This window comes from Anas platyrhynchos, chromosome 1, assembly GCF_047663525.1.
Source record: "Anas platyrhynchos isolate ZD024472 breed Pekin duck chromosome 1, IASCAAS_PekinDuck_T2T, whole genome shotgun sequence".
NCBI classification, from domain to species: Eukaryota; Metazoa; Chordata; class Aves; order Anseriformes; family Anatidae; genus Anas; species Anas platyrhynchos.
In genome coordinates, this window is record NC_092587.1 from 59,115,144 (window position 1) to 59,142,332 (window position 27,189).

The window sequence follows — 27,189 nt, forward strand, 5'->3', positions numbered from 1 at the left end:
GGCAGCCTGCAAGTTACATTTTTAACACAATGCAGCAAGGAAAACCAAAAAACACTGTGCCACATGACTCTTCAAATCAAATAGTATTTTTGACCTGTGACTTTGAGAAATTACTTTTGTCATTTCAAGCCAAGCTCTTAACATTATCTGTGCAAAATATATGTTGGAGTCTTGAATAACTTTTAGAGTCAGGGAATATAGAGCCTACTCAGAGAAATTAAGCACAACAGAAAGATTACATATTTCATATCCACAGCCTGAGAGATCAAGTTTTACTGCATCCTGTGTCAGGCAGTTACAACAACATAAGGGATGATCTCTAATTCTTTTCTGTGCTCTTTCAAATCAGCTTTTTCTTCTCCCGTCACCTGGACAGCACTGCAATTTCATGGGACAAGTAACTGACTGGAATACAGGCTGTGCTGAAGGAAGGATGGGCTCATCTAGGAGGAAGCTGTACCAGCTACACAGGATGCCAGGGGCTGTATAAGAGGTAAATTGTGACTGGTAATTAGAAAAGCAGAAGATGCTGGGAGATAATAGTAGGAGCTAGCCGTCACAGCAGATGGAAGGTGATTGCACAGACACGGGCCCTGAACTCCAGTGAGCTCACTGGAGTGATGGGGAGAGGTGCCAGAAAGAGATTTCACTGCGACTTGAGAAGAGAGGCTTGGAACAAATTCAGCAAGAAGACTTGAAGAGAATTTGAACCAATTTTTTGGGGCCTGGATTAAGAGAGTAGGACTGGGAGTGAGAAGTCTGAGCCAAGAAGCCTTAGGTTGAGGGATGCAAGAAGACTAGGAGCCAAAGACAGGGGCCAGGCAAGACTGATCTGTAAAATATAAGGGCAGGAGGAATGGAGGAGGAAGGGCAAATGTCCTTTTCCCAATCCCAAACTATCAAGACTACAGCGGACCCAAGATTTCATCACGGCTCTGCAGAAGCACTATCCCGAGAGAAAAGGCCAAAATCAAAACATAATCATGTCCCTTCCCTCTTCCCTGGGTGCATATTTGAACATTTTCCTTTCAAGGACCCTACTTTTTTTCTGTGCATGGCGTAAATAATAAATCTTACTCTAATGCTGAACTGGGTAAACAAGACTGTCATCTGTAGAAATGCTTCTGCATCTGTTGCAGAAGTTATAAATTCTCTAGTGATTAAGGAAGAGAGAGGATGGTCTCAAAGTTAATGCAGCTGAATGCTGCCCTGGAGAAGTGGGTTCTGACCCTGTCTTTACCACAGAGTTCCTAAATGATACTAGGCAAGTCCCTTTGAACAAACTTTCACAGGTGGTCACTTGCTGTGTGTTCCTCATTTTCTGGATGTCTGACTTGAGACCTCGGTACAGATTTGCAGAAATGCTGAGTAGTACCAGCTGCAACTGCTGCCACTGAGCACCAGCCAAGCCCATAAACTGCCCACAAATGCTGAACTCTCTAAAACAAGAGTTCTTAGGTATCTCATATCAAATACAAAAAATGAGCATTCCCTAATTTAATCTCTTTGTGCCTTTGTTTCACATGTATAATGCAGGGACAGTAAGATTGTCTTCACAACTCAAAGCTCTTATGAACATAAATATTTTTGTGCTTATGTAGCATTCGTGTGCTGTAATGGGAGGAGCATAAAAAAAAAAAGTCCATAAAGAGGTTAGCAGTGCTCTCTTGAAAACAACATATGACAGCATGTAGCAAGCAATGTATGCGGATGTGATTAGTAATGAAATCCCACTGGGTAGTCAGCCATTAAAGAGGCACTATCCCATGCATGCACAGCAAAGGTCTTGTAGCAGGAACAGAGGGTGATGCGGTCCAGATACTATCTTAACACATGTATATAGGGGGCAAATTGAAACTGTACCACTCAACCAAATTTTGCCATATTGTAACTAACTTTTGGGTACTTGATTTGTAATCACATTATCCTTTCAAAGTAGTTTCAAAATTGTATGCACAGACAAGAAGGTTGTGTTTTACTAGTTTCCTGCTTTAGACTATACTCTTATTTTCCTTTTTAAAGACTGATGTATTCTTAAAAGGCCTCTTACTCAGTCCTATTTGTCAACAGTTAAGTATTAAACATTACGGATAATAAATACTACAAGTTGCCTTTTGAAGAGGTTTTTCTTTGCTATTTCAAGGTACAAAGACTGATCAAAAATTTTTTCTTTGTGAAGATGACATTGACCAGTAATAATTTTGAACCAGAGTTCAAAGTGTAAGGAACCAACAGAAAGGAATATAAGTTGAAGAAAATGTCATCAACCCTATGATAAACAACCTCTTAAGTACAGAATTCTTATGAGAATGATAGAAAATTATTGTAAATCTGCTTTTAGAAGACTTATTTGACTCAGCATAATATTTATTATAAATAAGTTCCTCTTTTTTTTTTTTTTAATAGAAGGTGAAACTTGGTAACATACGGTAGCACCATTCTCACAGAAGAAAAGCAATAATTCCACATCCTACATACCAGCTTTATTTTAAAACTTTTGAAGAAGTGAATGCATTCATTACACAAAAATACATGGAAAGTATTTTTATACAGAAATTAGAAGGCATTGCATAGGTAGATAGCTCAATATATAGTTTAATACAGACAGAGCTGTGTGGCAAGAAGGAAAACAAGGCCAACAGCAATTAAGCTGATAACACCTTTTTTTCTATGCCAATGTAGAAGATTTGCCTTGCACAGATCAACAGAAGAGAATCTCAATTAGCCAGTGTATCTTGCCAGTTGTAATGAGTACCTGGCCAAAACGCCTCTCTTTTGGGTCATTGACCAAAGAATTGAAGATGAAGGAGTCTTTGAAATTATGTTTTTGTCAATACTAGTAATAAACTACATTATGGAGTATATTGCCTTTGATCTTAATGGAAGTACTCTTTGGCTGTATGTCCTGTATCTGATTAATATGTCTGAATACATTCTAATTTCACAACTGTAGTTACAATTAAATGCATAAATATTCTGTGTAATTTAGGCCTCCCTTTAACAAGCATCTATTTTAGCTGGGATTCTAGATAGCTGTTAAGGACTGTATGAATAGGTTAGTTTTATACTCTACTATACTACTGCAAGAAGCTCTGGAAAGCACAGAGTGGTTTTTTGTTTTTCTTTTTGATGAGGTCTTTTGGTTATTATATTTATCCCCTGCCACCGTAAGTAGCTTCTACTGATCTCTGAATCATTTCCCTGTGACATTCCAGGTGCTGCGTGACACACCACATGTATAACTGAATTTAGCTAATGAGCACACAGAGGAGTAAATGAACCCATAGAGGAAGAAGGCACAGGAAAACTTCAGACAGTTTGCACTGAAGTAAAGAAGCTTCAGTTGAAAGTAGGGTATAGCAACTGGAAAATAAAGCCACACATTTCTTATTTCTTGCAAAGGTAGGTTTTTGTTGTGGTGGTTTTTTGTTTGGTTGGTTTTCAGTTTTGTTTTAGATTCACTTGCAAATTTCATTTCAAATTTGTAGCTGACTGCTATCTTCAAAGGCTTTGAAAAATATACATACTCCTTCTGAAATCTATTGGCCCCTTCCATAGTTGTAATGATCCTTCTTTTTCCTGGGTGTGTTCAGAGGGTACATGCCTTAAGTTGGAAAGTGCTAAAGAAGAGCTTTCTGCGGCTCAAGGAACCTGCTAATTATGCTGTGGACTTTTCTGAACTGGATATCTAAAAAATGAGGTGCAGAGGGCTGTGAGGGAATAGACTTGCTGATCCAAGTGATCCCTTCTGTCCTGTGCTCCAAACCGGTCTGATGAATACGTGCCATGATTACTGTCATAAAAATGCCAATACTATAACAAAAAATAGCAAGGTTGTTTGTTTGCTTGTTTGTTTTGAGCTAGTATGTTCAGACTTTTAATTTGTATGTGCTACACATTGTCATAAACACATCTCTTCTTGTAATAAACCCATCTCTTCTTACCACTGGTGGAGACATCAGAGGTTACGTTCTTATCAATGGAATTTCATATTTTGTCTAACACATGTTGAAGCACCGTACAGTCAGGCCAGCTTTTGCATTGTTGCTGACTGCAGTGCAAAACGAAAACTGACATGGGCTTCAGTAATTGTTCTGGTTCCAGACAAATTGAATTTTTTTATCACAAAAAACTCTGAAAAGTTAGGGAGCTTTTAAAAGAACAGTTTGAACTGTTGGAACTGATAATTTGAATTAGTTTATGTTAAACAAATATTTGTGATACGTAGATAAGTGGTTTGGTGGCACGTTAAAGAAAACAGAATTGTTATTTGCTTGTTGTCAACAGGGAAGCCACTCCTATCTCAAAGTGGAAGGGTTAAAGGGGGAATTAGCAGCCATATATGTATATTAGGGCAGTATTTTTTTTCTGGATGATGTATTGACAAATGAAGACAAAACTGTTCTGAGACAAGAAAAGGCTTCTAAACTGCAGGCATCTCTACTTGTAACTATTTCAATAAACTTCTTGTTTTGGTTGGTTCCCATGCCACACAAGTCTCACCTTGTTTTTTATTTATTTCTCTATCTATCTATCTATCTATCTATCTATCTATCTATCTATCTATCTATCTATTTATTTATATTTTTAAATGAAGAGAATGAGAAGCATAAAAACTAAGCTAAAATCAATGGGTTGGTGGTTTTTTCCCCTCATGATCATGACAGCCTCCCTGGTCTTTATAGGAGTGCCTTTGCGGTCTAAGAAACTTTCACAATCGTAAAAAGGGTCATGGCAAGAAATTTGGACAAAGCCATGCAGAGCCATTTGTTAAGGACATTCTGTATATCTGTGGCCGACATATATACTCCCATTCACACAGCCTTTCCAGGGGTAAATCAAAATCCTGCTGCTCAGGATGTTGCTCACTAACTGCTTATTAGAGGATCCATATTGTATTAAAAATATTGTATTAGCCCTTAATTAAGAAGTTCTGGGAGAAAGATGTGCTTCAGAGACTTGGTTCCAGCAAACACACTACAAATTTCTTCCAACAAGAGTGAGCCTCGTAAAATAGCGGATTAGTGAAACAGCCACCAGAGGAATGATAATTGTGGTATCAAAAGTAATGAAGAGATTCCTGCCCACATAAACTCCTGTAAGTTTGGGACCAGACCTAGTAGAAGAGTGCCTGACAGCCCTTAGAAGAATAAAGTAGGGGACACTGGTGATCTGCAGAGGAAAAAAAGAGTCTAGAAGATGTGGTTTCTGTATGATGGAGGAAACCAGTGTAAAAGGCAATGGGTCTGTATGAAAACAACACCCTTTTAAAGCTATACTGCTGAGAAGAATAAAAGCCTATGGCTGGCACAATAAACAGACATTTACACCTGCACCTAGAAACTAATGCTTCAACAGAATAAAAATAGAGCTGTGCCAATGACAAACAAGAGTCACTAAATATATCACCAACTGAACTGTGAGTTTTCAGTCCAAAATTATTTGTCTCTTCAGAATCAAGGCCACTTATGAAGTATTTATGCAAAAATGTAATCTGTAAAAAAATGCAAATTCTGGCATATACCATTAGACTAAACTATACTTATAATTTATTTATTTTATTACAGTTCATTTCATTATTATTAAATAAACAGTTTGATTTAAAAAATGGGTGTTCTATATCCCTCCCAGTCTATACAGTTAGATGATGAAAATAATCTCAGTCCTCAGGCAACTATAGAAAACGAGGATTTATCCTGCTTTCTGCAAAGGATGCAAGATCTCTGGGACAGCCAACAGCCCCACTCTCTGGTGTTAATCATGTACTGCACCAGAACCGAGTTCTTGCTTCTTGCTTTGGAGTTGTGAGTATGTGTCATCTGCTGGTTGGTTGGTTTTCAGTTTAGTGTGCCTCTGGGAAATTCCTGGGATTGTAATTGGAAGGTTGTCATACAGAGATCTTGTCAATTAATCCACATTTCAGAAATGCAAGTGATAAGTGAAGAAATTAGTGTAATGCATAGCAATAATATACAAAAAATACAAGCCAGAATGAATGGACCAGTTGCAAACAACATTACCAAAAGTTTAGCCAAGTGTTTAAAAGTAACCATGCTGTCAGACCATCACTGGAGAAAGGATTAGCCCTCTGAACACGTGTTTAAATGTAGGTTGAGAAGGGATCAAAACCATTGTCAAAGGAACATACCACGCTTCCAAGCTACTAAGTGCCCAGTCAGCAGTGCAGCTGTACAGACCAGAAGGTGGTGTTCCACCTATAAACATTCTAGCTCACAACTAAGTCCAAAATCTACCTTTTCCTGCTCATTTTCATTACCTGTGTAATTACAAGTTCTACAGAAATGTAGGGAAGGCTCAGTATGATGTCTCAATCCAATGCATACAACCCAAAGCTAGAAGCTTCTCCATGCCAGGTAGGGGAAAGGCTAAAACAGAAGGATGGGGTGGGAAGTGGTTTGCACCACCTACTAGGGATTTTTTAAAGGTTTGTGCTCAAATTCATTGGAAAGTCATTACATTACTCCATTTTGAAGACCAACATATGCAAGATTATGAAATGATGTTGCAATTCAAAATAACACAATTATCCTTCAACTGTTACTAAAAATAAAGATATTAATGTAATGATTGACATTTGAAAATTTCTAGGGTAAAGTTTTCATAGCACAATCGCATACAATACAGCATATGTTAGCAGAGGTGGCTCACTGAAACTGCTATACCTGAAGTCCCACAGCTATTAAAAATCCATGTGCAGGTCCAGCAGCTGTTCTGAAACCATAGGAACTGCTTAAAGGGAGCTTATTACAGGGCCAATGCACAAAGCAGTCATAAACGGTAGGTAGAATAGCTCATAAGCAATTATGTTACAATGGCATTTAACAAAACAGTTCCAGCCTTACCTTTAATTAGCGTATTTGGGAGGTGAAGAGAAGCCACTTGCCATATGTGCCCCTGAGGTCTCATGAAATCCATTCTTACATTGGAGATATTTAATTTTACAAATGAAAAGTGACTTTTTCATTAGCAGAAAATCCTTCTGAAGGAGAAAATACAATTTTGCTTGTATATAATTCATAGGTGGGGAAGTTGTATCAAATCAAAGAGGTACTTTTTTTCTTCCTGAGGAACATGCCACAAAACAAACTAAAGAAACTCATGCGAGAAGGAAAAAGCTATGATTTATTTTGGGTATGCGTTTGGGGATGGGAAGGTACTTAAATTCAAAAGAAGATCTGCAAATCTTTCTTCTGCATCAGTCACTGGCTGCTCTTCTAGTTCAACTTTTTCTCCTGGGAAAACTGACAGAATTATAGGTCTGGCTATTTGGTGACAGAATGGCTTCTGACCTATTACCAGTCAGGAATGAGATCTATGGATAGTGGCATAATTCTGTGAAAACACCAGCTCTGATGTGGCAGTTCGCTCAATGACTGCTCAGGTTTTGGCCTAACACACAGCTCACACTAAAGCCTGGCATATACTGGGAGCCATTTGGTCAAAGTTGAGCAACACATTGGTCATTATGCAGCTGTCATCCCCTGCAGCTTGCTGTCTCTTTCAGCCATCATCCCCTGCATTCTTGCATATTAACCATGGAGAGGTTTCTTCAGGATCCACTAACTTATAGAAATGGCATAGACCAAATGGATTTGATGGTCTTTGTAGACTCGATGTGGGGATTTGATGGGCTTTGTAGACTTGATGTGGACTTCATGATCTTCAGAGGTCCCTTCCAACGGGAACTATTCTGTTCTGTTCTATTCTATTCTATTCTATTCTATTCTATTCTATTCACTTCCAAGATGGATGGTATAAATATATCAGCTTCCCTGAAAAGCTTTTGAGGTGGATCCAACAACAGTAGCTAAGCTGCCGAGGCTTTTGTGCTTCCTGGTGACAGAGAAGGCACGAGCCCTCTTGCTGCCAGCTAGGTAACTATTTTGCTCATAGGCGTGCAACTTATGAGTTAGTTATGAATTAGAGAATCTGTGAGCAAGAAACTTCATGAATTAATGGAGTGATGACATAGTAAATTCACATTTTAGACAAGTCTTTTAGAGTTCCCTTAGGACAAAAGGCGATTGAGCCCTTGTTTGCCATGTTTGTTTGTCTTCTTTCCTAATGAGCTCATAAAATAAAAATTCATTGACAGGGTACAGAGGTCCCTGTATATTTAAGAGATCCAAATGAACCACGACACTCCCTATTCAAAAGCAATCAACAAAATCAAATAACAGGGATTATTAGGAAAGCAATAGATGAAAGAAGAAAAAATAATAATTAAAAAAAAACAACACTAAAAAGCTACTGTGGACATTTGATGCACTCACATCATGCATATCATATATCATATGCAGGTCCTCCCCTTAAGGAAAGACTGTGTTAGGAAACAAACAAAGGAGGACAAAGACAGCCCAAGCCATGGGATGACTTCTATGCCAAGAATAGCGAAAATAGATTCAAACTCTTTTCAGTTCGGAAAAGAGACAACAAAGGGGGATATAAGTAGCTACAAAATCAGAAATTGAATCAAGAAAGTGCATAGCGCTTTTCTGTGGTTCAGGAAATTTAATCAGCCGAGGCTGGGAGGGAGGGCTGAAGGGCAGTGACTCTACAGCCTCTCACATTGCCTGCTAGGCATCTGGTGACATCCTTCGTCAGCAGCAGGCTACTGATCTATATGAGCCTCTAAGCGGCAGAGCATGGCTGTTGTTCTGTTCGATGTACTCGTGTAGCTTCTCATTTTGTCGCTCCCCTCCTGGTCTCACAGGGGAAGCAGGAAATAAGACAAAACAAGGGGAAAGGCAGCCAGATGAACCTTGCACGCAGCAGAACCTGAATGGCAGAAGCAGGAAGCAGGCGGGACGCTTGTTTGATGTGATGTGCTATCAGTTTTGTCAGTGTCTGTGCCTGCTGCAGGCACTCCGGCTTAAAGAGTGGTGTTTTGCACCGTTTTTTCAGCATTGCTTAAAGCACTTCTCTGAAAGAGGGTGAAGAAGTGCCCAAACAACCCAACGAGGAAAGCACGTTAAAAAACGAAGACACGCTCCCACACTCCAGAGTTTGTGAGCTCCTGGAGGTGAGCCACACTCCGGTGCTGTGGCTGCAGTTTAGAAGGATGAGGTGACCCTGCTTATCAGGCGCTTCTGTCAGCAATGCAGCCAGGGCAGGGGCATTGCCAGCCAGCGTGGCCAGGGCTGAGCTTTTAACTGAGCAGAGCACGAGGCTGCCCCTTGCAAAGCATCATTAAAACCTGGCACAACCTTGCTGAGGGGCTCTCCTGGCGCCTAATGGCGGTCGACCTCACAGGCCAGCCTTTCTTTCCGCGACCACAGAGAGCAGGGAGAGTTGTTTGTGGCCTCCTGGGGCTCTCACCCCACACCTGCCACCCCTTTTTGAGGGACGGCTCCCCATGCCCGGCGGCAGGAGGGCGGCGCAGGGCGCACCCCCACCCCGTCAGGCGGCCCCGGGAAGCCGGCCCCGGGGCGGGCACGGCCGCGCTCCGCTTTCGTTTTCGTTTCCTCGGGCGGGGTGGAGCGGCCCGGGGAGGAGCCGCTCGAGGCCGGCCAGGCCGATTGGGACCAGGACCGGGACCAGGACCAAAAGTGGGACCGGGACCGGGACCGGGGGTGATGCCTCTGCTGTCCCCAGCCATGGCGTTGTCCACCCAGGCGCTGCGGGTGCTGTGCGCCAGCGGCGGCAGCCTGGAGCTGAGCGAGCTCCGGCAGCAGCTGCCGGGCCGGCCCAGGGCCGAGCTGCTGGAGCCGGTGCTGCGGGACACGGAGCGCTTCACCCTGCTGCGGCGGCCCGCCGAGGAGGCGGCGGACACGGAGGAGGAGGAGGAGGTGGTGGTGGTGGCCACCAGCGCCCTGCGCCTGTGCCCGGAGCACGGCGCGGGCTGCCAGGGGCGCTGCGGGCGGCTGCACCTCTGCAAGTACCACCTGAAGGGGCTCTGCCGCAACCAGCAGGCCAGGTGAGGCAGCGGGGTGCCAGGGGGGGCTGCGGGGAGAGGCGTTTTGAGGATAAAAGTGTGGTGTTCTTGTTTTTCACAAGCCCTGGGAGTGCGGCTGCGTTGGGCGGGGGTGGTCGGGGGTTTGGGCCCGGCCGGGGGTTCCTGGGTGAGATGAGAGGGGCCCTGCGCTCGCTGTGCCCTCCCGGCACGGAGAGGCCTCGGTGAAACCCTTCCTTCCATTTCCCTGCCGGCCGAGGTACTTAAAGTGCTCTTGTTTTGTCTTTTTCAAGGCAGGCAGGAGAGCTCTCAGCCTTGTTTGGGTTGCAACACTTCCTTTCCAGCCCACCGTCCTATCTGGAGCCTCTGCCACTTCTCTGTAGGGCTAGGGTGAAAGCGCTGTTTGGTCTCTGCCCCGCAGAGGCTGGCGCCTCCAACAAACCCAAATGCTTCGCTTCGTGCCCACAGAGCTGAGCGGGGATGCGCTGGGACCCCACAAAGCTGAGCAGGGATGCACTGGGATGAGCAGGAGCGAACACTGCCTGGCTTCTCGGGGTTTCCCTGTGCACAGGTCAAGCATGCCGATATTGTCAGGCAGCGGTAATGCTGTAAGGGCTGTAAATCAGAAGTAGCCTGGTAATTACCCTCATGGTAATTTCGTAGTCTGCTGTGCAAATCACGTAATTACTTTAGAAGGCAGTGCTGCAGATTTTTTTTCTGAAACTAACTAATCTGATGTGCTTTTAAAGTTGTTTAGTGTAATATAGATGGGGTAGCACAATTGTGCCAGTACATCACATTCATTTTGCACTTGGCTTTCTTAACGTGTAGGAAGGAATGCAAGTTTGTTCACGACTTCTACACTGACCACAATCACCATGTTTTAAAACGTTATGGATTTGAGAATTTTAGCAGTAATGAACTTCGTCAGCTTCTGCTTCAAAACGATCCCTCCCTCCTTCCTGAGGTGAGCAGTGGTGTGATGGTTCCGTATGCCTGTTTCGGTGACCCTCACAAAGTGGAAGAGGCTCAATGTTAGCTGCAGATGCTAGGCATCAGTTTAGTTAGCATAATCCAAATGTAAAACTTTAAATCTCTTGTTCTGTTACACAGAAGGTTGTCCCTGGTTGGCAGCTGAGCAGTCACTCAGCCGCTTGCTCCCTCCCCTTTCCCCTGCCCCGTGCAAGACAGTTTCGAGAAAGTCGAAGTAACAGAAGTGTAAAAACATGAGTGAGAGTCTGGCTAAAGGCAGCTTAGTAAGTGGAGGAAAGAGAGGAAGAGATGAAGTGTTGCATGTTCACCCCTGCTCACAAGCAGAGCAATGCCCAGCCAGTCTCCAAGCAACAAGCACCTTGTAAGAGGACACCCCTCAGCCCCTCTGTTTCTATTGCTTTATGTTGTAAGGTATGGGCCATTCCTTTGGCCACTTTTGGTCAGCTATTCCAGCTTTGTCGTTTCCCAGCTTCTTTCCCGTCCACAGCCTTCCTGAAGTGTGGGGGGAAGACAAAGTCTTGGCTGTGCAAGCAGTGTTCAGCTACTGATGAACGCTGGTATGTTATCAGCAGTGTTTTGGTCTCGGATCCAAAACAGAGCAGCATACAGGCTGCTGTGAAGAAACTGGAACATGGAAGTTAACTCTATGCCAGCCAGACTCAGGACTGCTTACCACCAAATTTGGGTTGAAAAATTTCACTATTCCTAAACTAGAAAACTGGAGAGTTAGGGTAGTGACAGAATAAAATCTGCTGTCCTACACTTATATGAGACAGAGCAAAATACTATTTGCTTGAGAATGTCAATAACACGGCTGTTTTCTGGTGAAAGATCTTTCTGGACATTAGCAGGGAAAAGGAAAAAACTATCAAGTAATCACTTGGAAAACAAGAAGAAAAACTTGTATGTCTTCTAAATGCAAATGTAAAATTTCTTGAATTCAAACAGTCTGAATATATGTGCATGTTATACTTGAATCTTTAAGTTTTTTTTTTTTTTTTTTTTTTTTTTCCTTACTCAAGGTCTGCTTGCATTACAACAAAGGTGATGGACCTTATGGATCTTGTACTTTTAAAGAGACCTGCACCAAGCTGCATGCTTGCCAGTACTTTTTGCGGGGACAGTGCAGATTTGGCAGCAGCTGCAAGAGATCCCATGACTTGTTAAAGTCAGAAAGTTACAAGAAACTGAAGAGACAGGGAATAAGCCCAGACATTATTCAGAAACTGCCCTCCATTTATAGGAATATGTATGCCATACAAAATAACAATGGAAGTGTGTATGACATAGAAGATAACAAGTCTTCACCATGCAAAGGTAAATCATATAATCTTTTGAAAGCACCGGAAGAGTCACCATAGTGAATATTCATACAGATGCCATTAAGAAAGAGGAAATTGAATTATGCGTCCTGATGTATCTTTTAGGATGGACTTTGCACCCAAGTCATTGGCAGCGACTTGTCTTAAATTCAAGTGGAGTTGATTTCAAGGCATGGAGAAATATAGTCCTTCGATTTTTTGTTAAAAAATAAATAAATTTAAAATGGGGGTTAGAAATCCATAACTGTAACCTGGAGATCAGGAGATTTTTGATGTGTTCTTCATGAAAACACATTAACAAGGGTAGAGAACCATTTGAGAATAGAAGTCACATTTGTGTGATTATAAACTATTTTCTCATTTTTTTTTTCTTTTAAATAGCCGTTGCCTAGCACAAGAACTCACAGAGCAGTATCCTAGATGCTTCTCAGAAATACAATATTTTGTTTGCTCTTTTCTTTTGAAGTTCCTTAGAATTGTCAATTACTATAATTTAACTGGAAAAAAATGGATTAACAGAATGGAGAATCCACGTGTGTCTATGTTCATCTCTGCTATTCTCCCTGCAGTTATTGTTTCTTTAGGTGTGCTTTGATTTACAGGAGTATCAAATTATGAGACTTTGAATTTCGTATCTGCCTATGTTGAACAACTGCGTGGAATGCACAGATAAGTCCATCGCAAAATGCAGAGGCACTGGATTCTATTCTTATTTTGTGGTGACTGCTAGCAACTGCATCTGAGGAATTCAGCAGCTATAAGAAAGACAAATTTAGGAAGGGTGGATAAGGGATAGGACTCCTGTGCATATGAGGTTATCAAAGACATCTTTATAGCTACACTTGTAAGACGACTAACTGAAACAAAGTGTATTAATAAGGCTTATAATTTCCCCCTCTAGAGAGAAAACACAGCTCTAGCCAGGAGTCTTCATCTACAAATAATGATGAATCAGAACAGATCTGTTTGTATCATCTGTACAAAAGCTGTGGTTTTAAAGGTATGTTGTGACTGTAGCAAGTCCAGTCTGTTTGCATTTTCTGAGAAACTGAAAGCGATAGACGTTTTCCACAGAAAAGGGAAACTTTGAAGCTTATGCTTATATTTAGTTAAATTGCATCGTAATGCTGAGTGCTGGTAAGAAAACATTTGACCAACCCGATGTACCACACAAAAGAGTTGTTTTGTCTTGCTCTGAAATGTCTAATACTGTCCTGTGTTGGAGATTGGCTGCTTTAGCTGGGTTCACCTAAGGGATTGCTGAAAGATGGGTGTCCTGTTGCCAAATAAGTACAAAAGACACTCTGAATTCTGCATTTTCCCTTGTTTTGTCCAGCATTCTTCTGTTGCATCTGTCTGAGCTTGGTATCCCTTTGAAAATGTTCTGACTTGTCCAGAAAAATGCCGCTGTGTGACTTTTTTTGTTGGGATGTCCTTTTGTCATCCTTTTCCTTTTTGATGTTCTTGACTTGTGATAGCTCTGAGGTATTGCACATCTTCTCATACAAACTGTGGCGCAGTCATCTTGACTTTCTGTCGTTATGTTGCCAGTTGCTCTACCATGAAAGCTAACTTGAAGTTTATGCATATGTGTACTGGTGATTTGTTCTTCAGTGCTATTGAGGAATGACTGCATATTGACTCGTTGAGTGATTTCCTGCGATACTGCAACCACTGTTTCTGTTGCTAGTGGAATAGTTACTGCACTCTTAAGCCTATTGACTTTCTGATGTCTTTAAACGAGCTATCTGCTAACCTGAAACTGAACACTATTTTTTTTAGTAATATCTCTGTGGGACTGGATGGTTAATCGTACAAAGCTGGGTCAAGTTTTTCTTGATCATGCTGAAAAATGCTGAACTACTGCTTGTAATGATTCCATAGGTGAACACTTGCCATAGCTGTGCATTTGATACTTTCACCAGCTAAGTATACGTGTGTGCCTCAAATGTGGGAGTCTTCCTCAAAGACTTTAAAAGTAACGCATGTCTTATTTTTTCATTTTACTTCCATAGACAAGTGTACCAGAACTCATTTTCACTTGCCATATAGATGGCAGGTCTTTGAAGGTAATACCTGGAAGGACTTCAAGAATATGGAAGAAATAGAAAAAGAATATTGTGACCCCAAAAACATCAGGTATAAACTCTTACAAGATTTAATAGCATTTGGAGTTTGCCCTCTGGACGTGCAATATTGGACCAGGTCCTCAGTGGCTATAAATTGCTGCAATTCTATTGCAGTCATTACAGAACTAGCCTTGTTTGGCATTCTTCTGCTGACCTGGCTTCATTGATCTGCTGTTGCTGGAGATCTGATCCATTGTGATTTATTCATGCTCAAAGTCTGTATAGGACCCCTTGGGTTACCACATGTGGTCTGACTGGGATGGAGTTAAAACTTTCTTCTTAGCAGCTCATACAGCGCTGTGTTTTGGGTTAGTAACTAAAACTACACTCCTGATAGACGAGTGTTTTAGTCATTGCTGAGCAGTGATTGCACAGAGTCAAGGTTTTCTCTGTTTGTCCCTCTCAGCCCTCACAAATGAGTTGGGCTGGAGTGGGCAGGAAGGTGAGAGAGGACGTGGCTACAACATCTGACCTGAACTGGCCAAGGGAATATTCTTTCCCAATAATGTCATGCTCAGCTGTAAAAACAGGGCTAGAAGAAGAGGGATTGAGTTTGGGGGTTTCCAAGGCGGCTGCTGTTCAGAGGCTTGCTGGGCAGTCTGTCCGTGGGAGGTGGGAAGCAATTTGCTTTTCTTTGATTTTTTAAAAATCATTAGTTATTTATTATGTTCCCCTTCTTCTCTTCACTTTATAAGCTTCCTTTACCTTGACCCATAAGTTTTCTTGTGTTTGCTCTTCCTCTTTTCTCCCCTCTGTCCTGATGAAGAGGGGAGGTAAGAGGAGGGGGAGTGAGCAAGCCACTCTGTGGGTACCTGGCTGCTGGCCAGGGACAACCTGCCTCAATTATTTTATGGGAATGATCTGACTCTAGTATTTCTCACTCTGAAAAGGTGGATAAATAGTTCCTAATGCTGATGCCATAGGAAATCTTACTCCTCACTAAGGAAAACCTTAGATGAATGATGATTTGAAAATCTGTCTTTGGTTGAACTTGTCTATACGGTTTGACCCTATGATTAGAAGTAATGTTCTCTTTCACCTCTTGATGTGGAGGATGGGAAAGTAAAGTGGGATTTTTTCTACCCTTTACCCACCCTATCCCTATCCCCACCGTGGACTTGCTAGAATACCTTGTATACCTGAAGAGGAAAAATATGTACAAACACAAGACAGTATTGGTATTGTTGTGGAAACAACAAGTTTGTATTCTGCTCTTGAGTGATGTTGACTTAATTTGAAGATTTGTGGCAGGCTTCTGAAACTATGTGAAAAGCTTCACAAACATTTTTTTTTCTTAACAGATCTAGTAACGTGGTTACTGAAAGTGGCTATGGCTTGTCCTGCATCTCATTTCTGAATATGTACTGTGGGTTCGGAAAGGTTAGACGCCTTTCTACAGCCTCCTCTGTGACCAGACCCCCTCACTTCATTCTTACAACAGAATGGATCTGGTATTGGAAAGATGAATATGGTGTGTGGAAGGAGTATGGAAAGAAAGTAAGTGTGGAGAGCTGGGGAGAATCTCAGCTCTATACTAAGAGTGCAGAATTACTGAGTAGTGCACAGTGTTTGTTTATATCCTGTCTTTTGTCACCCCCTCCCTCTCACACTCACTTCACAGGTGGGTTTTAAAGGTCTAATGAGATGCTTCCCTGTGTATTTGACTGGTTCAGATAGAGTGAGTCATAGTCACTGGTGAGTCATAGTCATTATTGACAGATAATTCTTCAGTGAGTCACGTCAGATAGGATCACATTAATACATTCTTTTCACTGCTCCAAACTAAAACTTCCTTTTCTGAGGTTGCAGTAGCACCCTGTGTCTTTGCTCAGCTCTGTTGGTGAATGTGCAGTATCAGTAACAGTGATCACTGCCAACTCTTTGCCATGTAACTTCAGGCTTCATAACACTCCTTGCTTTGTCATGAGGCAGTTTCCACAGTTTTCAACTGCTTAATAGATGCTTTTTTGCATGAGAGCTGCTGTCACACATAAAGTCTGGTGCAGACTTCAGCCACCTTATGACAGTTGTTAGGTTTTGAACTTGCTTGTATAAAACAGACCAGGAGAATCTCTTTGTTTCTTTTGGTTTTGGCCTGACAGGATGATGATCATGCAGCTGCCACTGTTAACAGTGATGATCTGGAGAAAGCTTATATAGCCAAAAGTACTCCAAAGCTGCACTTCAAAGCTGGAAAACATGAATATGAACTCAATTTTGGAGGTATGTTCCATTTGCCTTTTGTTGTTTTTGTTTGTTTGTTTGTTTTGTTTCTCTCTCTCTTCCTCTATTCCAGGTAATTTATGGTTTTAAACTACATTTGTGCAGGAGGCGATCTTTTCCTCTTGCAAGTCTGATCTGTATTTCCTCACAGAAACAGAACTCCTACCAAAGTTCTCTGGATAAGAATCACTAGTTTCTTCAATGGCATCCTTATTCCTCCAAACCTTTCATTTTTTAGTTCTTGTGTTAGGCTTAAAAATGTCTGCCAGCAAGTGAAAGGGCAACTTAGTTATTGATACTAGTACCAACACTGATGCCTAGAAGCTTCTGGAAGACTTGGCACGCTAGGTTTTGGTCTGCTTTAATCAATGGCTAGCAAAAAATTAATTCTTGGCAAGGTGTGAGATGATTCCTTAGCGTGGCAAGATTTGTGCAGACATTTTCTTTGCAGATCTCTGCCTGTCTGGAAGGGCTGCAGAAATACCTTGAGTGTGTCAAAGTACAAAGATGTGTTTTTCAAGAGTTCAGGAAATTTAAGTCATTTGTTAAGAATATGTAGCTGTCCTCTCTAATGCAGCTGCTTTTCCAAGTGTCCTTTTCAGAGGCTGTGGAAAACGATCAACATGCCTGGACTGTCATGTTGCTTTAGTCGCCTTTGATCCAACTCCCCATTACTATCTAATTCTGCATCAAGAAAACAAGCAGAAAGGGCATATGTTGTTTGCAACTCACTTGAAAGCAGTACTAGAATCTTCTCTATAGAGTAGGGAAACTTGTTGGCTTAGAAAATTGCATAGTAAATTAATCCCTTTCCTAAGGTTTTGGCTTTTTTAGTAACCTAGGCAAATAACTGCAATGGAGACTTCTTCCAAAACTTGCTTTTGTGCATGGTAGAGCCAAGAGGTGGGTGGTGTTAGTGGTGTTTATTTTGTTGTTGTTTTGTTTTGTTTTACCCTCTGTATCTCTCTCTGTAGATGAGGGCCCATTCTACTGTCTGTTTCTGACTCTTAGTTGCAAATACAGTGTGGCAATAGCTACAAGAGGACCCAAGATCCAGAACATGATGACTTCAGGTTGCTGTAATTTGTCTCTGGTGGTGATCACTAATGAATGGCCTATGACAACTATTAGCTTTCATTTATAGGGATGGAAATCTACAGATATATGTAGGAAGACAATATATTGATTGCAAATTGAGAAGGAGGGGATACAATCCATGGAGAAAAAGTAGATACTTATTTTACAATGATCCTTTTCATAGAATCATAGAATCATCAAGGTTGGAAAAGACCTTCAAGATCATCAAGTCCAACCATCAACTGACCTACCAACAGACATGACTAAACTGTGTCCCTTAGTGCCACATCTGCACATTTCTTAAATGCCTGCAGGGTTGTGGACTCCACCACTTCCTTGGGCAGCCTGTTACAATGCTTGACCACCCTCTCATGAGGAAATTCTTCCTAATGTCCAAACTAAATCTCCCCTGGAGCTACCTGAGGCCATTAAGATAGGAGATTTTCAGCTGAGTAAAGCAAGTAAGTTTGAAATCTTCAGCCCAATGAGGAAAAGACTGGCCTAGCACCTCTTGCTGATCCAACTCGTATTTCCTATCTGCCTCTGACTGCTGTAATTGTGAATAAATGTGAAACAAACACTGATGCATCAAGAAAAAAGTAGCTAAGATCAATGCAACTCACTGTCATAACCAAATACATCTTCGGTAAAGAGTAGATGATGGAACAATGAAGGGAAAATATTCATCCAGTGTCTATCATTCCTTATAAAGCTTATAAAGCAAAACTGAAACTGGAATCCTTCTTGGAAACTTGAATTCTCTTTGAGCTATACAGATAGACTGTGGGTTCCACATCCTCCTCGGGGTTCCATGTCTGTGACAAGATGAAAAGCTTGGTTCCTTTTTTTTTTCATCATTTTTGGCAAAACATCTTGTCAAATTTTGCTGTATTGCAAAGACTTCCTGAAACACCGTGCTGATTGTTCTGTGTCCGGGTTTCAGGACAGGCTGGGATAGAGTTAATTTTTCAGAGAAGCTGGTATGGTGCTGCTGCATGGATTTCAGATGAAAATAATGTTGATACTACAACATATTTCAGTTATTACTGAGCAGTGCTTACACTAGTCAAGGACTTTGGGCTTCTCGTGCTGCCCCGCCAGCAATGAAGCTGAGTGCACGCAAGAAGCTGGGAGGGGGCACAGCCAGAGCAGCTGACATAAACTGACCAGAGAGGTATCTCATGCCACATGGCATCATGCTGAACAATAAAACGGAGGGGAGCTGGCTGGGGGGGGGTTGCCATTACTTGAGGACTGGCTGGGCATTGTTTGGTGAGTGGTGAGCAATTGTGTTGTGCATCACCTGTTTGTTTTAATTATTAATATTACTGTTTTTTTTCCCTTTCCAATTAAACTGTCCTCATCTCGGCTCATGAGTTCTTGCACTTTTACCTTTTTTTCCATTCACTCCCCCATCCCACTGTGGGGGAGTGCGTGAATGGCAATGTGGTGCTTTAGTTGCATGCCAGGTAAAACCACAACTTTTTTTTTTTTTTTTTCTTTTTTTTTTCCCAGCCATGATTCAGAAAAACCTTCGCTATACAACAGAGAGAGAAGTTTGCAGAAGACCTAAATTTGTGTCTCAGACAGACGTAGAAAAGGCCAGAGCAAGGTAAAGTACATGCAATTGCTCATTCTGGGGTGATGTGTAATAAGTAGTGCATCGTGAATGTAGTATCTTGAAGGGTGTTAAGGTGAAGGAGGCAGTTACTGTTAAGTAACTGTTAAGGCAGTTGGAGGAGCGACATAACCTTTCCTACATCACTGTGTAGCCAGGTCAGTGTTCCAGCCTGGCCAACAGATTTAAAGCAACTCATAAGCCTTGGGGGTGACCGCCTTTGGGCATGGTCACAGAAAGCAGGAGATAATTCAACTTGTAGCAATGCTGTGAGGAGCTGCTTATTACAGGGAGCTGTTGTATTAAAGCAGCTGATACACATGGAAGCAATAAAGTTTACGCACACCAACCTTTTCTGACATCTGAGATCTGTTTTCAAAGCTAGGTATGAGTTTAGAAACAATTATTGTGAGAACAACCAGATGATCTGAGGTACATAGTAGTTGGCAGAGGTGGAGACAAAAGATGGAATTCTAAAAAAGAAGTTTTATGTAATTCCATGTAACAAACAGCTTTTTTTTTATGCCTTCTCTTGCAGCACACAGTGGTTTCTTTAAACAACACAAGAAGGAACAGCTAAACATACTAACTGAAATGGGGGTGGAAGTAGCAGGGGAGGGCTGTATCTGTCCTGTTTCTGACATACGGATATGATAGTAGATGCATTTTTAAGTACTTACCCCAGTTTATCAAGGCTTTTATGTGTAGATTCAACTCTTTGCAACTAAGAGAACTAGTTTCATCTTTAGTTCAGCGTATATCTAAATTCCTTGTTCATTTGGCATCTTCCTTCCTGCCATAAGTCTTGACATAATGATTTGGAAAAATATTTTCATCTGCTGAACTAAAAAGACAATTTTGAAATGTTTCTGAATATGTTAAGTTGCCTGTATTTTCCCCAAACTTGGCAAAAATGTTTAGTATCATATGCATATAAAATGTACGTATTTGTTGTGTTTTAATTGCCTATTTGTAATGTCTTTTAATGTACAGGGGCTGTAAGCGTACCGAAGAATTTAAGGGTATTCCAGCTCACTGGGACAAATCCGCCCTGCCTGACCTGGGATTCAAGGTTTGGAGGTTTTTGTTTCATCTCTTCATCTCGTTCTTGTATGCAGGTTTGTTATGTCACAGTGCCCTTGTAGATGACTGTTTCATATGTAACATAACGCAGAGGTATTGATAAGCTTGAGCCTGATATCACACTGGGCGAGCCTAGAGGTGAAACTGGAACCAAGTTTAATCTAGCAAATAGTGGCACTGTAACTATGGCAGCATTAATTTTCACTTCTACATATTAATCCCAGTCCTTGGCAAACTGGCCTGAAGGCAAATTACTGTATTAGCAAGACTGTTACTGATGCCCAAGATGCTTAGCTTTAAAAACAGTCCAGCAAGTCATGAAACATCAGAGGTGAATTGTGCCTCGGAACTTAAGGGTAGCCAGTCCCTGAGGTTTATGTAAGTAGACAGCTGTACATCTATGGAGCATTGCTGAAATCAGGTTGGCATGAGGATGTTAGCATAACTCTAGTGAACTTTTTTTACCTCTGTAACACAACCAGTTAATAGCTGCATGACTTACCTTTGACTTTTTGCCTGTCTCCACCACCATCTCTGTTAACTGTAGTAATTATGTCTACAGAAGAGTTCTGTTATGAATCATTAAAATGGCTAGCCTGAAAAATGTAAGGTGCACGTCCTCAACAAGTTGTCAGTAAAGAATGTCAGCATTAGCCTTCCCTATTTTTGATGTTTTTCATGGAAATGTGCAACTAGAAAACCTTGCTTGCTTTCAGGATTGTTATTTCAGGAACTGATTTTTGGCAGCATGTCCCTACTCTTCCCTAAAATGGTTGATCAGATAAAGCCTTTTCAATTTATTTCAAAACCTGACAGGCAGTAGAGTGTTTGTGTTCACTGGCTGTAGAGAGATAAACTATAAAGATTTAAGGATTATGGGTGTAGAGGTACTCGTTGATTTGCTGCAACATAAATTCTTTGTTCTTTGTATTTATGTTCTCATTTCTTCTATGTATTTAAGTAGTGTTCAATAGGTGCATGCACATGTATCTTGGCACAGAGAGCAAAAGGGGCTGGTTGCACAAAAGTATGCAGCTCCTTCAATGTCCTGTGAGCAAGCAACCTGGGTGTCTTAACCCTTAGTAGTTCACGTTCCCTAGCTGAGTTCACTTTTAGAGAGTAGGGATCTCTAATCTGCCTTTTATCCAAGAGTATTTTTGCTGTTCGTGTCTCTATTTCACAGAAAAGACTTTAAAGGTCTGAGTAGTGCACTAGGTAGGGTGGCTTTGTTATGATTTAGTAAAAGATGAGAGCAGCTTTTTAATCTCTTTCCCTACAGCTGATTGATCTTGACAGTTCTTCTGATGAATACAAGAAAGTCAAGGCAGACTTTCAACGCACAATGCCAAAAACAGTTATTAAAAGGATTCGTAGAGTTCAGAACCCATCTCTCTGGGAACTGTATCAATGGTACGTGTAAAGTACTGCTCTGGTATGTGTGTATGAAGTTTGTTGTCTCTGTAGTTAGTTGTATGCTAAAGATAGACAAGCGTTCCTGAAATGCAGCTGCATTTCACAATCTGTTTCCACTCCCCCACTGAAATACCTAGCCAGAATCAACACATAGATAAAGATGTACCAGCAAACCAGAACCCAATCAAGACGTAGAGCTCTGAATAATCAGATGAGCTCGGTGGGAGGAAACCTTTCTTCTGAGCAAATAGTTCTGATATCTGCCAGGCCTGTGTCTAGGCCAGCTGCTTTCCACTGAAGCCTTGAAGCTGGAAGTCAGTCACGTCTGGAGCTAACACTGTTTTGAAACTGGTCAGAACTGAAAGCTTTTACAGCACAGTACAACACTTATTGAGGGAAAGCCTTAACATGAACTCATGTGTTTAGCAGGTAATGGTAATCTCCCCTCCCTCCCAAGCAGTGAAAGGAACAAAACATTTTTAATATTAAATATCTGGAGGCATTTATGTACAATGAAAGCATATTCGAACCCAGCAAGAAAACACTGTACTGTGTCCGTCCAAAACTTAGGCATTTTCAGAATTTGTCTCTGAGCGCTAGTACAGCTGGAACCTGTCTAGTCACTGCGGAACTACAATGATACTGCTTCTCATTGCAGGCAGAAGGAAAAAATGCAGAAGAGCAATGGTGGAAAGACAGATGAGCGTTTCTTATTTCATGGGACCAGCAAAAAACACATTGATGCCATCTGTCAGCAAAACTTTGACTGGAGGATCTGTGGCCTTCATGGGACAGTCTATGGCAAAGGTTGTTTTTCAGCTCTTTCATTAACCTTAGGCTTGCTAAAAAAATCCCAGTAGCTACTACAGAGGTGTAAAGTTAGAAAGGGGGCACTTGGCCATTCTGGGGCTTGTGATGAACAATATGTGTGACTTTGGCAACAATCATTTGGAGCTATGGCATAATGAAAGGCCTTGGCTCCTGTGCTCCATTCTGTCCTTGAACAAAAACAAACAAGCTTAGTCCAGGCCTACTTCTGTTGCAGTTTCTCCCAGTTCCTGCAAAAGGCAACATGGCATTAATTGTTTTTTGCCAGGAGCATAAATGCCATCCTGGTTACAAGCTTTTTGCCTTGTTAGAAAATTATATTCCTACCCACTGTCCTGTATACAGGAAAAGATCAACTTACCAAGTGGAACAGTCACGAGACAGGCTGACTATCCATCCATGCAGCTGAATACTTAGAAACTATCTGAAGCAGTTTTAATGACTTTTAGTAGCCACTATCAAGAGAGGAATTTGGGTGAGAGTGGGGAAGGTGGAAGGTTGGGGGTCAGGAGGAAAGTCTTTGAGGAATACGATCATGTTTAAAACATCACTTCTGTGGCTCTTTAACGTGTATGTTATGGAAAATAAAAGTGTAGGTAATACACAGTGGTTATTTCCACTAAAAAGGACATACAGGACAAGTGAAGGCTTTAGAAGGGTCATTCCTGAACTGCTTCATGGTCATGAGTGTGCTTTTACATTATATCCTATCTTTCCCTGCAATTCTGGTGCCTTACCAACCCTGTCTTGGTGTCTTTTCTGCAGGAAGCTATTTTGCGAGGGATGCGTCTTACTCTGACAACTACTGCAGGGAAGACTCATCCCCCAAGACCATGTTTCTGGCACGGGTGCTGGTGGGAGAGTTCACTCTTGGTAATTCCTCGTATGTAATTCCTCCCTTGAAGGATGGCCAGAACTTCTATGATAGTTGTGTGAATAACTTTTCAAACCCTTCTATCTTTGTCATCTTTGAGAAGCAGCAGATTTATCCAGAGTATCTCATAGAATATGTTGACCAGATAAGTGCAAGACTGTGGTAGCAGCAAAACAAATCACTGTTATGTTTAGCTCTTACAAACACTTTTCTAGTGTTGGCATAACTGAGAAAAGCGATTTTTTTAAGTTGTGTACTTGGGTAGGTGAGCAGTTAGATGTTTATTCTCTCTATCCTTCCTGTGCAATAGAAAACAAGGGGTAAAAAGACACAAAGGATGTTTTAGAATTAAAATCCTCAGTCTGTCTCCTGTTTTTAGAAGTTATCAGCTTTTCCTGTATTCCTAGTATTCTGAGGCTCCTATGCGTTTACTAGATGGAGCCTCTGATGGTTATAACATAAAGATTGGCTGTGGCTGCCAAGTTTAAATAACATTTTGTTACAGTTGTTTCAGGATAGATCTTTACCAATGTTCATCGTTCAGAGGTTGTCGCCTTCTACCTTTTTAACTCAAAATTTGATAAAACCTTTTTTAATAGTCTACAACAGTAGGCATTAAAGCGTTTGCAAATGAGACTGTACAGCCTGTCTCTTGTAGTTAACTCTTTGTATAAATTTTTAGCAGCACTGTTTTTTTTTTTGTCCCTACATAACCAACAAAGTCTTGAAAATTAAAATTTCATTTGTTGAACAGGAACAGAGACTTATTTTCTCTTGTTAGTTTTCTCATTTAAAACAAGTAGCAAAGATATGAACCAGAACAAGGGTTGCTTTGAGCTGTGATACTTAAGCAGCTGACTTTTATCAAGTCACTAACTTCTTTTTTTAGGTTTGTGAGAGTACAAAGTTTTCATGCCTTTTGCTGTGCCTACAAATGAGATAGTGCTGGCAGGTGTGGGGTGAAGAAAAGAGAAGGCAACTTCTCGTTTAAGACTATCATGCTTAGGAGTGAAATGCAGTGCTTGTATTTGATTAGCAATAAACTGTTTATTAGAAGTATATTCATAGTTCTTTTATAACTGCTGCGAAAGGCAGGGAATGACTATCTCCTGCTCTCATTAGGGGTACTGCGCCTTTAGTTGCAGGAGACATGCTGGTTACCTATGTAATCAAGGTGTCAGGACTTCCTTGCTGGAAAAAAGTAGTTGACTGTGAGTAGTCTTCAGCCAATGAGCTGAAACTTCTAAAATCTCAAGATTAAGTCGAATAAGTTAATTGTTCTCAGCAAAAGATGTTGTATGTTATTAGTGTTGTACAGTTGGCATATGCAGATAATCAAAAATCTTGAACTGTCAGGTCTTTCTTAAGATTAAAGTTGCTGATGCATAGATACTTACATTCTGCATTTACCACTGCTTTAATGCTCCTAAAAGAGTACTTATTAGCTGTAGTTTACCACAAATCTTTTAGAAAGCCTTTTTGTCGTAGACAAAACCTATGAAAATGATGAGGGGATCTCATCGCCTTCCTCTTCTGAGGAAAGGCTGAGAGAGATGGTCCTGTTTAGCCTGGAGAAGAGTAGGCTGAGAAGGGATCTTATCAATGTATATAATAAATATCTGAAGGAAGGGCGTCAAGACATCAGGGCTGCACTCTTTTCAGTGGTGCCCAGCAATAGGATGAGAAGCAATGGGCACAACCTGAAACACAGGAAGTTCCATCTAAACATGAGGAAGAAATTCTTTACTGTGAGGGTGAAGAGCACTGAAACAGGCTGCCCAGAGAGGTTGTGGAGTCTCCTTCTCTGGAGATGTTCAAAACCTGCCGGGACTTGAGCCTGCTTGAGCAGGGGGGTTGGACTCCAGGCGTCCCTTCCAACCTGTGACAAAACTTCTGTGATTCTGTGACCAAAAAAAGCTTCTCTCTACCTGTATTCTAGAAGTACTTTTTAATTCTTCTGAATACTGGTTGACAGGTGTCTGTCAGGCAACTTTTTATTACTTCAGTGCTGTATACCAGGAGCTGAGCTGTGATTAGCCAGAAGAAGGTTGTGCAGAACACCTTTTTATATGAACTGTAAAACTTAGCAGCATGATACCTGAATGAAAATACCCCTTTTCATGTTTAAACCCAGTAAAATTCAGTAAGTATGTGGAAAAACAAGTTGACTGTGTTCTTTCTCTTGAGTCTAATGAGTCTAATGTCAGCAAATAATAATTCACTGAAGACAGTATAGAATCATAGAATCATTCAGGTTGGAAAAGATGATCTAGTCCAACCTTTAACCTAGTACTAAAGTCCACCACTATATCATGCTACTAAGTTCTAAATCTACACAGCTGTACGATGTATAAAAGCTCGAGGTACTTGTGCAGAAAAGATTTTCTGCCAAAACAAAGACATGTTCATCAGGATGTTCACGGCAAATGAGAATACTGATGGCATATGCCTTTCTTCTGAAATAGCTGAAGTCATTGTTGACTACTTGAACCAAGTGAAAAGTCATTACTCTTCTGCCAGAAAACGGAAACAAATATTTTTTCATGCAAAAAGTTGAGATATTTTTAATAACAATTTTGATGGCTAATTTGGATAAAACCATTAATATTTTTAAAACCTTTATTCCTGGGGGGAAATAAATGGGGAGGTGGGTGTCTGTGTGTGTGAGTGCATGTGTGTAAATGTGTGCATAAGTAAAGTAACCAACCTGAAGAAAATGGATGGGTGTGTTACTTTGTCATCTCTTATTTCTCTAGTAACACCCAAAAGAAAAAAATCACCATGTTTTCCACTTTTGAAACTGCAGTGGTAAATGTCTTGTGTATGACAAATAAAGAGGTATTCAAACCACTAAATTTCTTGTATTCCTCTCTCCTCTGTCTAAGAGCACTGTGTTTGATGACCTTTATGAGTTCTTGGAAACTTCTTAAAGATGTTGCTGTTAAGTAGTGGAATCTCTGTACAGCTGTCAGGATTTAATTTAGAAATGAACTGAGTTAAAAGTCGTTTGCATTAAAGCTAAACTTTAAGCAAAAAAATGGTATTGAGCCTCTTTTCTGAGTAATAAGGATCTCTCTTTACTACTTAAGACAAAGGAAACAGCATGAACAGCATAATAGTCTTTCACTCTCTCTTCCCCTCACTCACTCCCGTGCCACACGAGGAGAAAGATAAGCTGTGGAGGTTGTTTCCTTTTCCTAGTAGCAGGTCTGTTCTGCTAAGATAGATGGCAAGCCTGCAGAAGCCAAACAGCTTTCCTATGCCAGCAGTGCAGTGCGGAGCACAGTAGCTTATGGCTTGCCCCTTCACCAGGCTGGGCAGAGGTCTGACAGGCAGCCAAGGTCAACCCCCCTTTATGGTCAGCTTATGAGGCTGACCTGTAATCAGGCATGTCTGGATATTCTGCCTAGTTTTTATAAACTGTGGTAGTCAAAGTCCTGTCTACCGGTGGCAGTAGCAAAGGAGTGGCAGCGCACCAGCGAGTCGCGATACCTGCAGCAGGGGTGGTGGATAAAAGGAGCTTCAGTGGCTGACACCAGCTGGGGTACTGTGTTCAGTGCTGCGTGGCTTGGAGAGGACTTGCACCCACATTCACCTCTTAGAAACCATTGCTCAGAGCTGCCTCTGAGCTGAAGGGCAAGTGAGAGTTGTGGAGATGCTGCTTTACTAGGTGTGCTTTTTCCAACACAAAATCCAGGGGGGATGACTTACACAGC

General features: G+C 41.4%; 2 protein-coding genes across 3 annotated transcripts in view; one reads left to right on the plus strand and one right to left on the minus strand.

Moving 5' to 3' along the window:
* The window catches only part of SPIC (Spi-C transcription factor), a 28,611-nt gene extending 21,573 nt beyond the window's left edge, over positions 1–7,038 (minus strand). Inside the window, exon 1 of one of the 2 annotated variants that reach the window (XM_005021533.6) lies at positions 6,864–7,038. The gene's annotated coding sequence lies outside the window, so the exon portion shown is untranslated. The remainder of the gene's footprint in view (positions 1–6,863) is intronic. The other variant, XM_005021535.6, reaches the window with a different exon arrangement.
* A 2,353-nt stretch (positions 7,039–9,391) lies between these two features.
* Positions 9,392–26,328, plus strand: LOC101802866 (protein mono-ADP-ribosyltransferase PARP12). Its single transcript, XM_027449126.3, has 12 exons — positions 9,392–9,937; positions 10,745–10,880; positions 11,929–12,223; positions 13,130–13,228; positions 14,244–14,367; positions 15,659–15,854; positions 16,460–16,580; positions 19,173–19,269; positions 20,269–20,347; positions 21,638–21,768; positions 22,430–22,578; positions 23,365–26,328. Exons 1-12 carry the CDS (start codon positions 9,597–9,599, stop codon positions 23,637–23,639), a joined length of 2,043 nt encoding a protein of 680 aa, XP_027304927.3. The 5' UTR covers positions 9,392–9,596; the 3' UTR covers positions 23,640–26,328.
* The last annotated feature ends 861 nt before the right edge of the window (positions 26,329–27,189 follow it).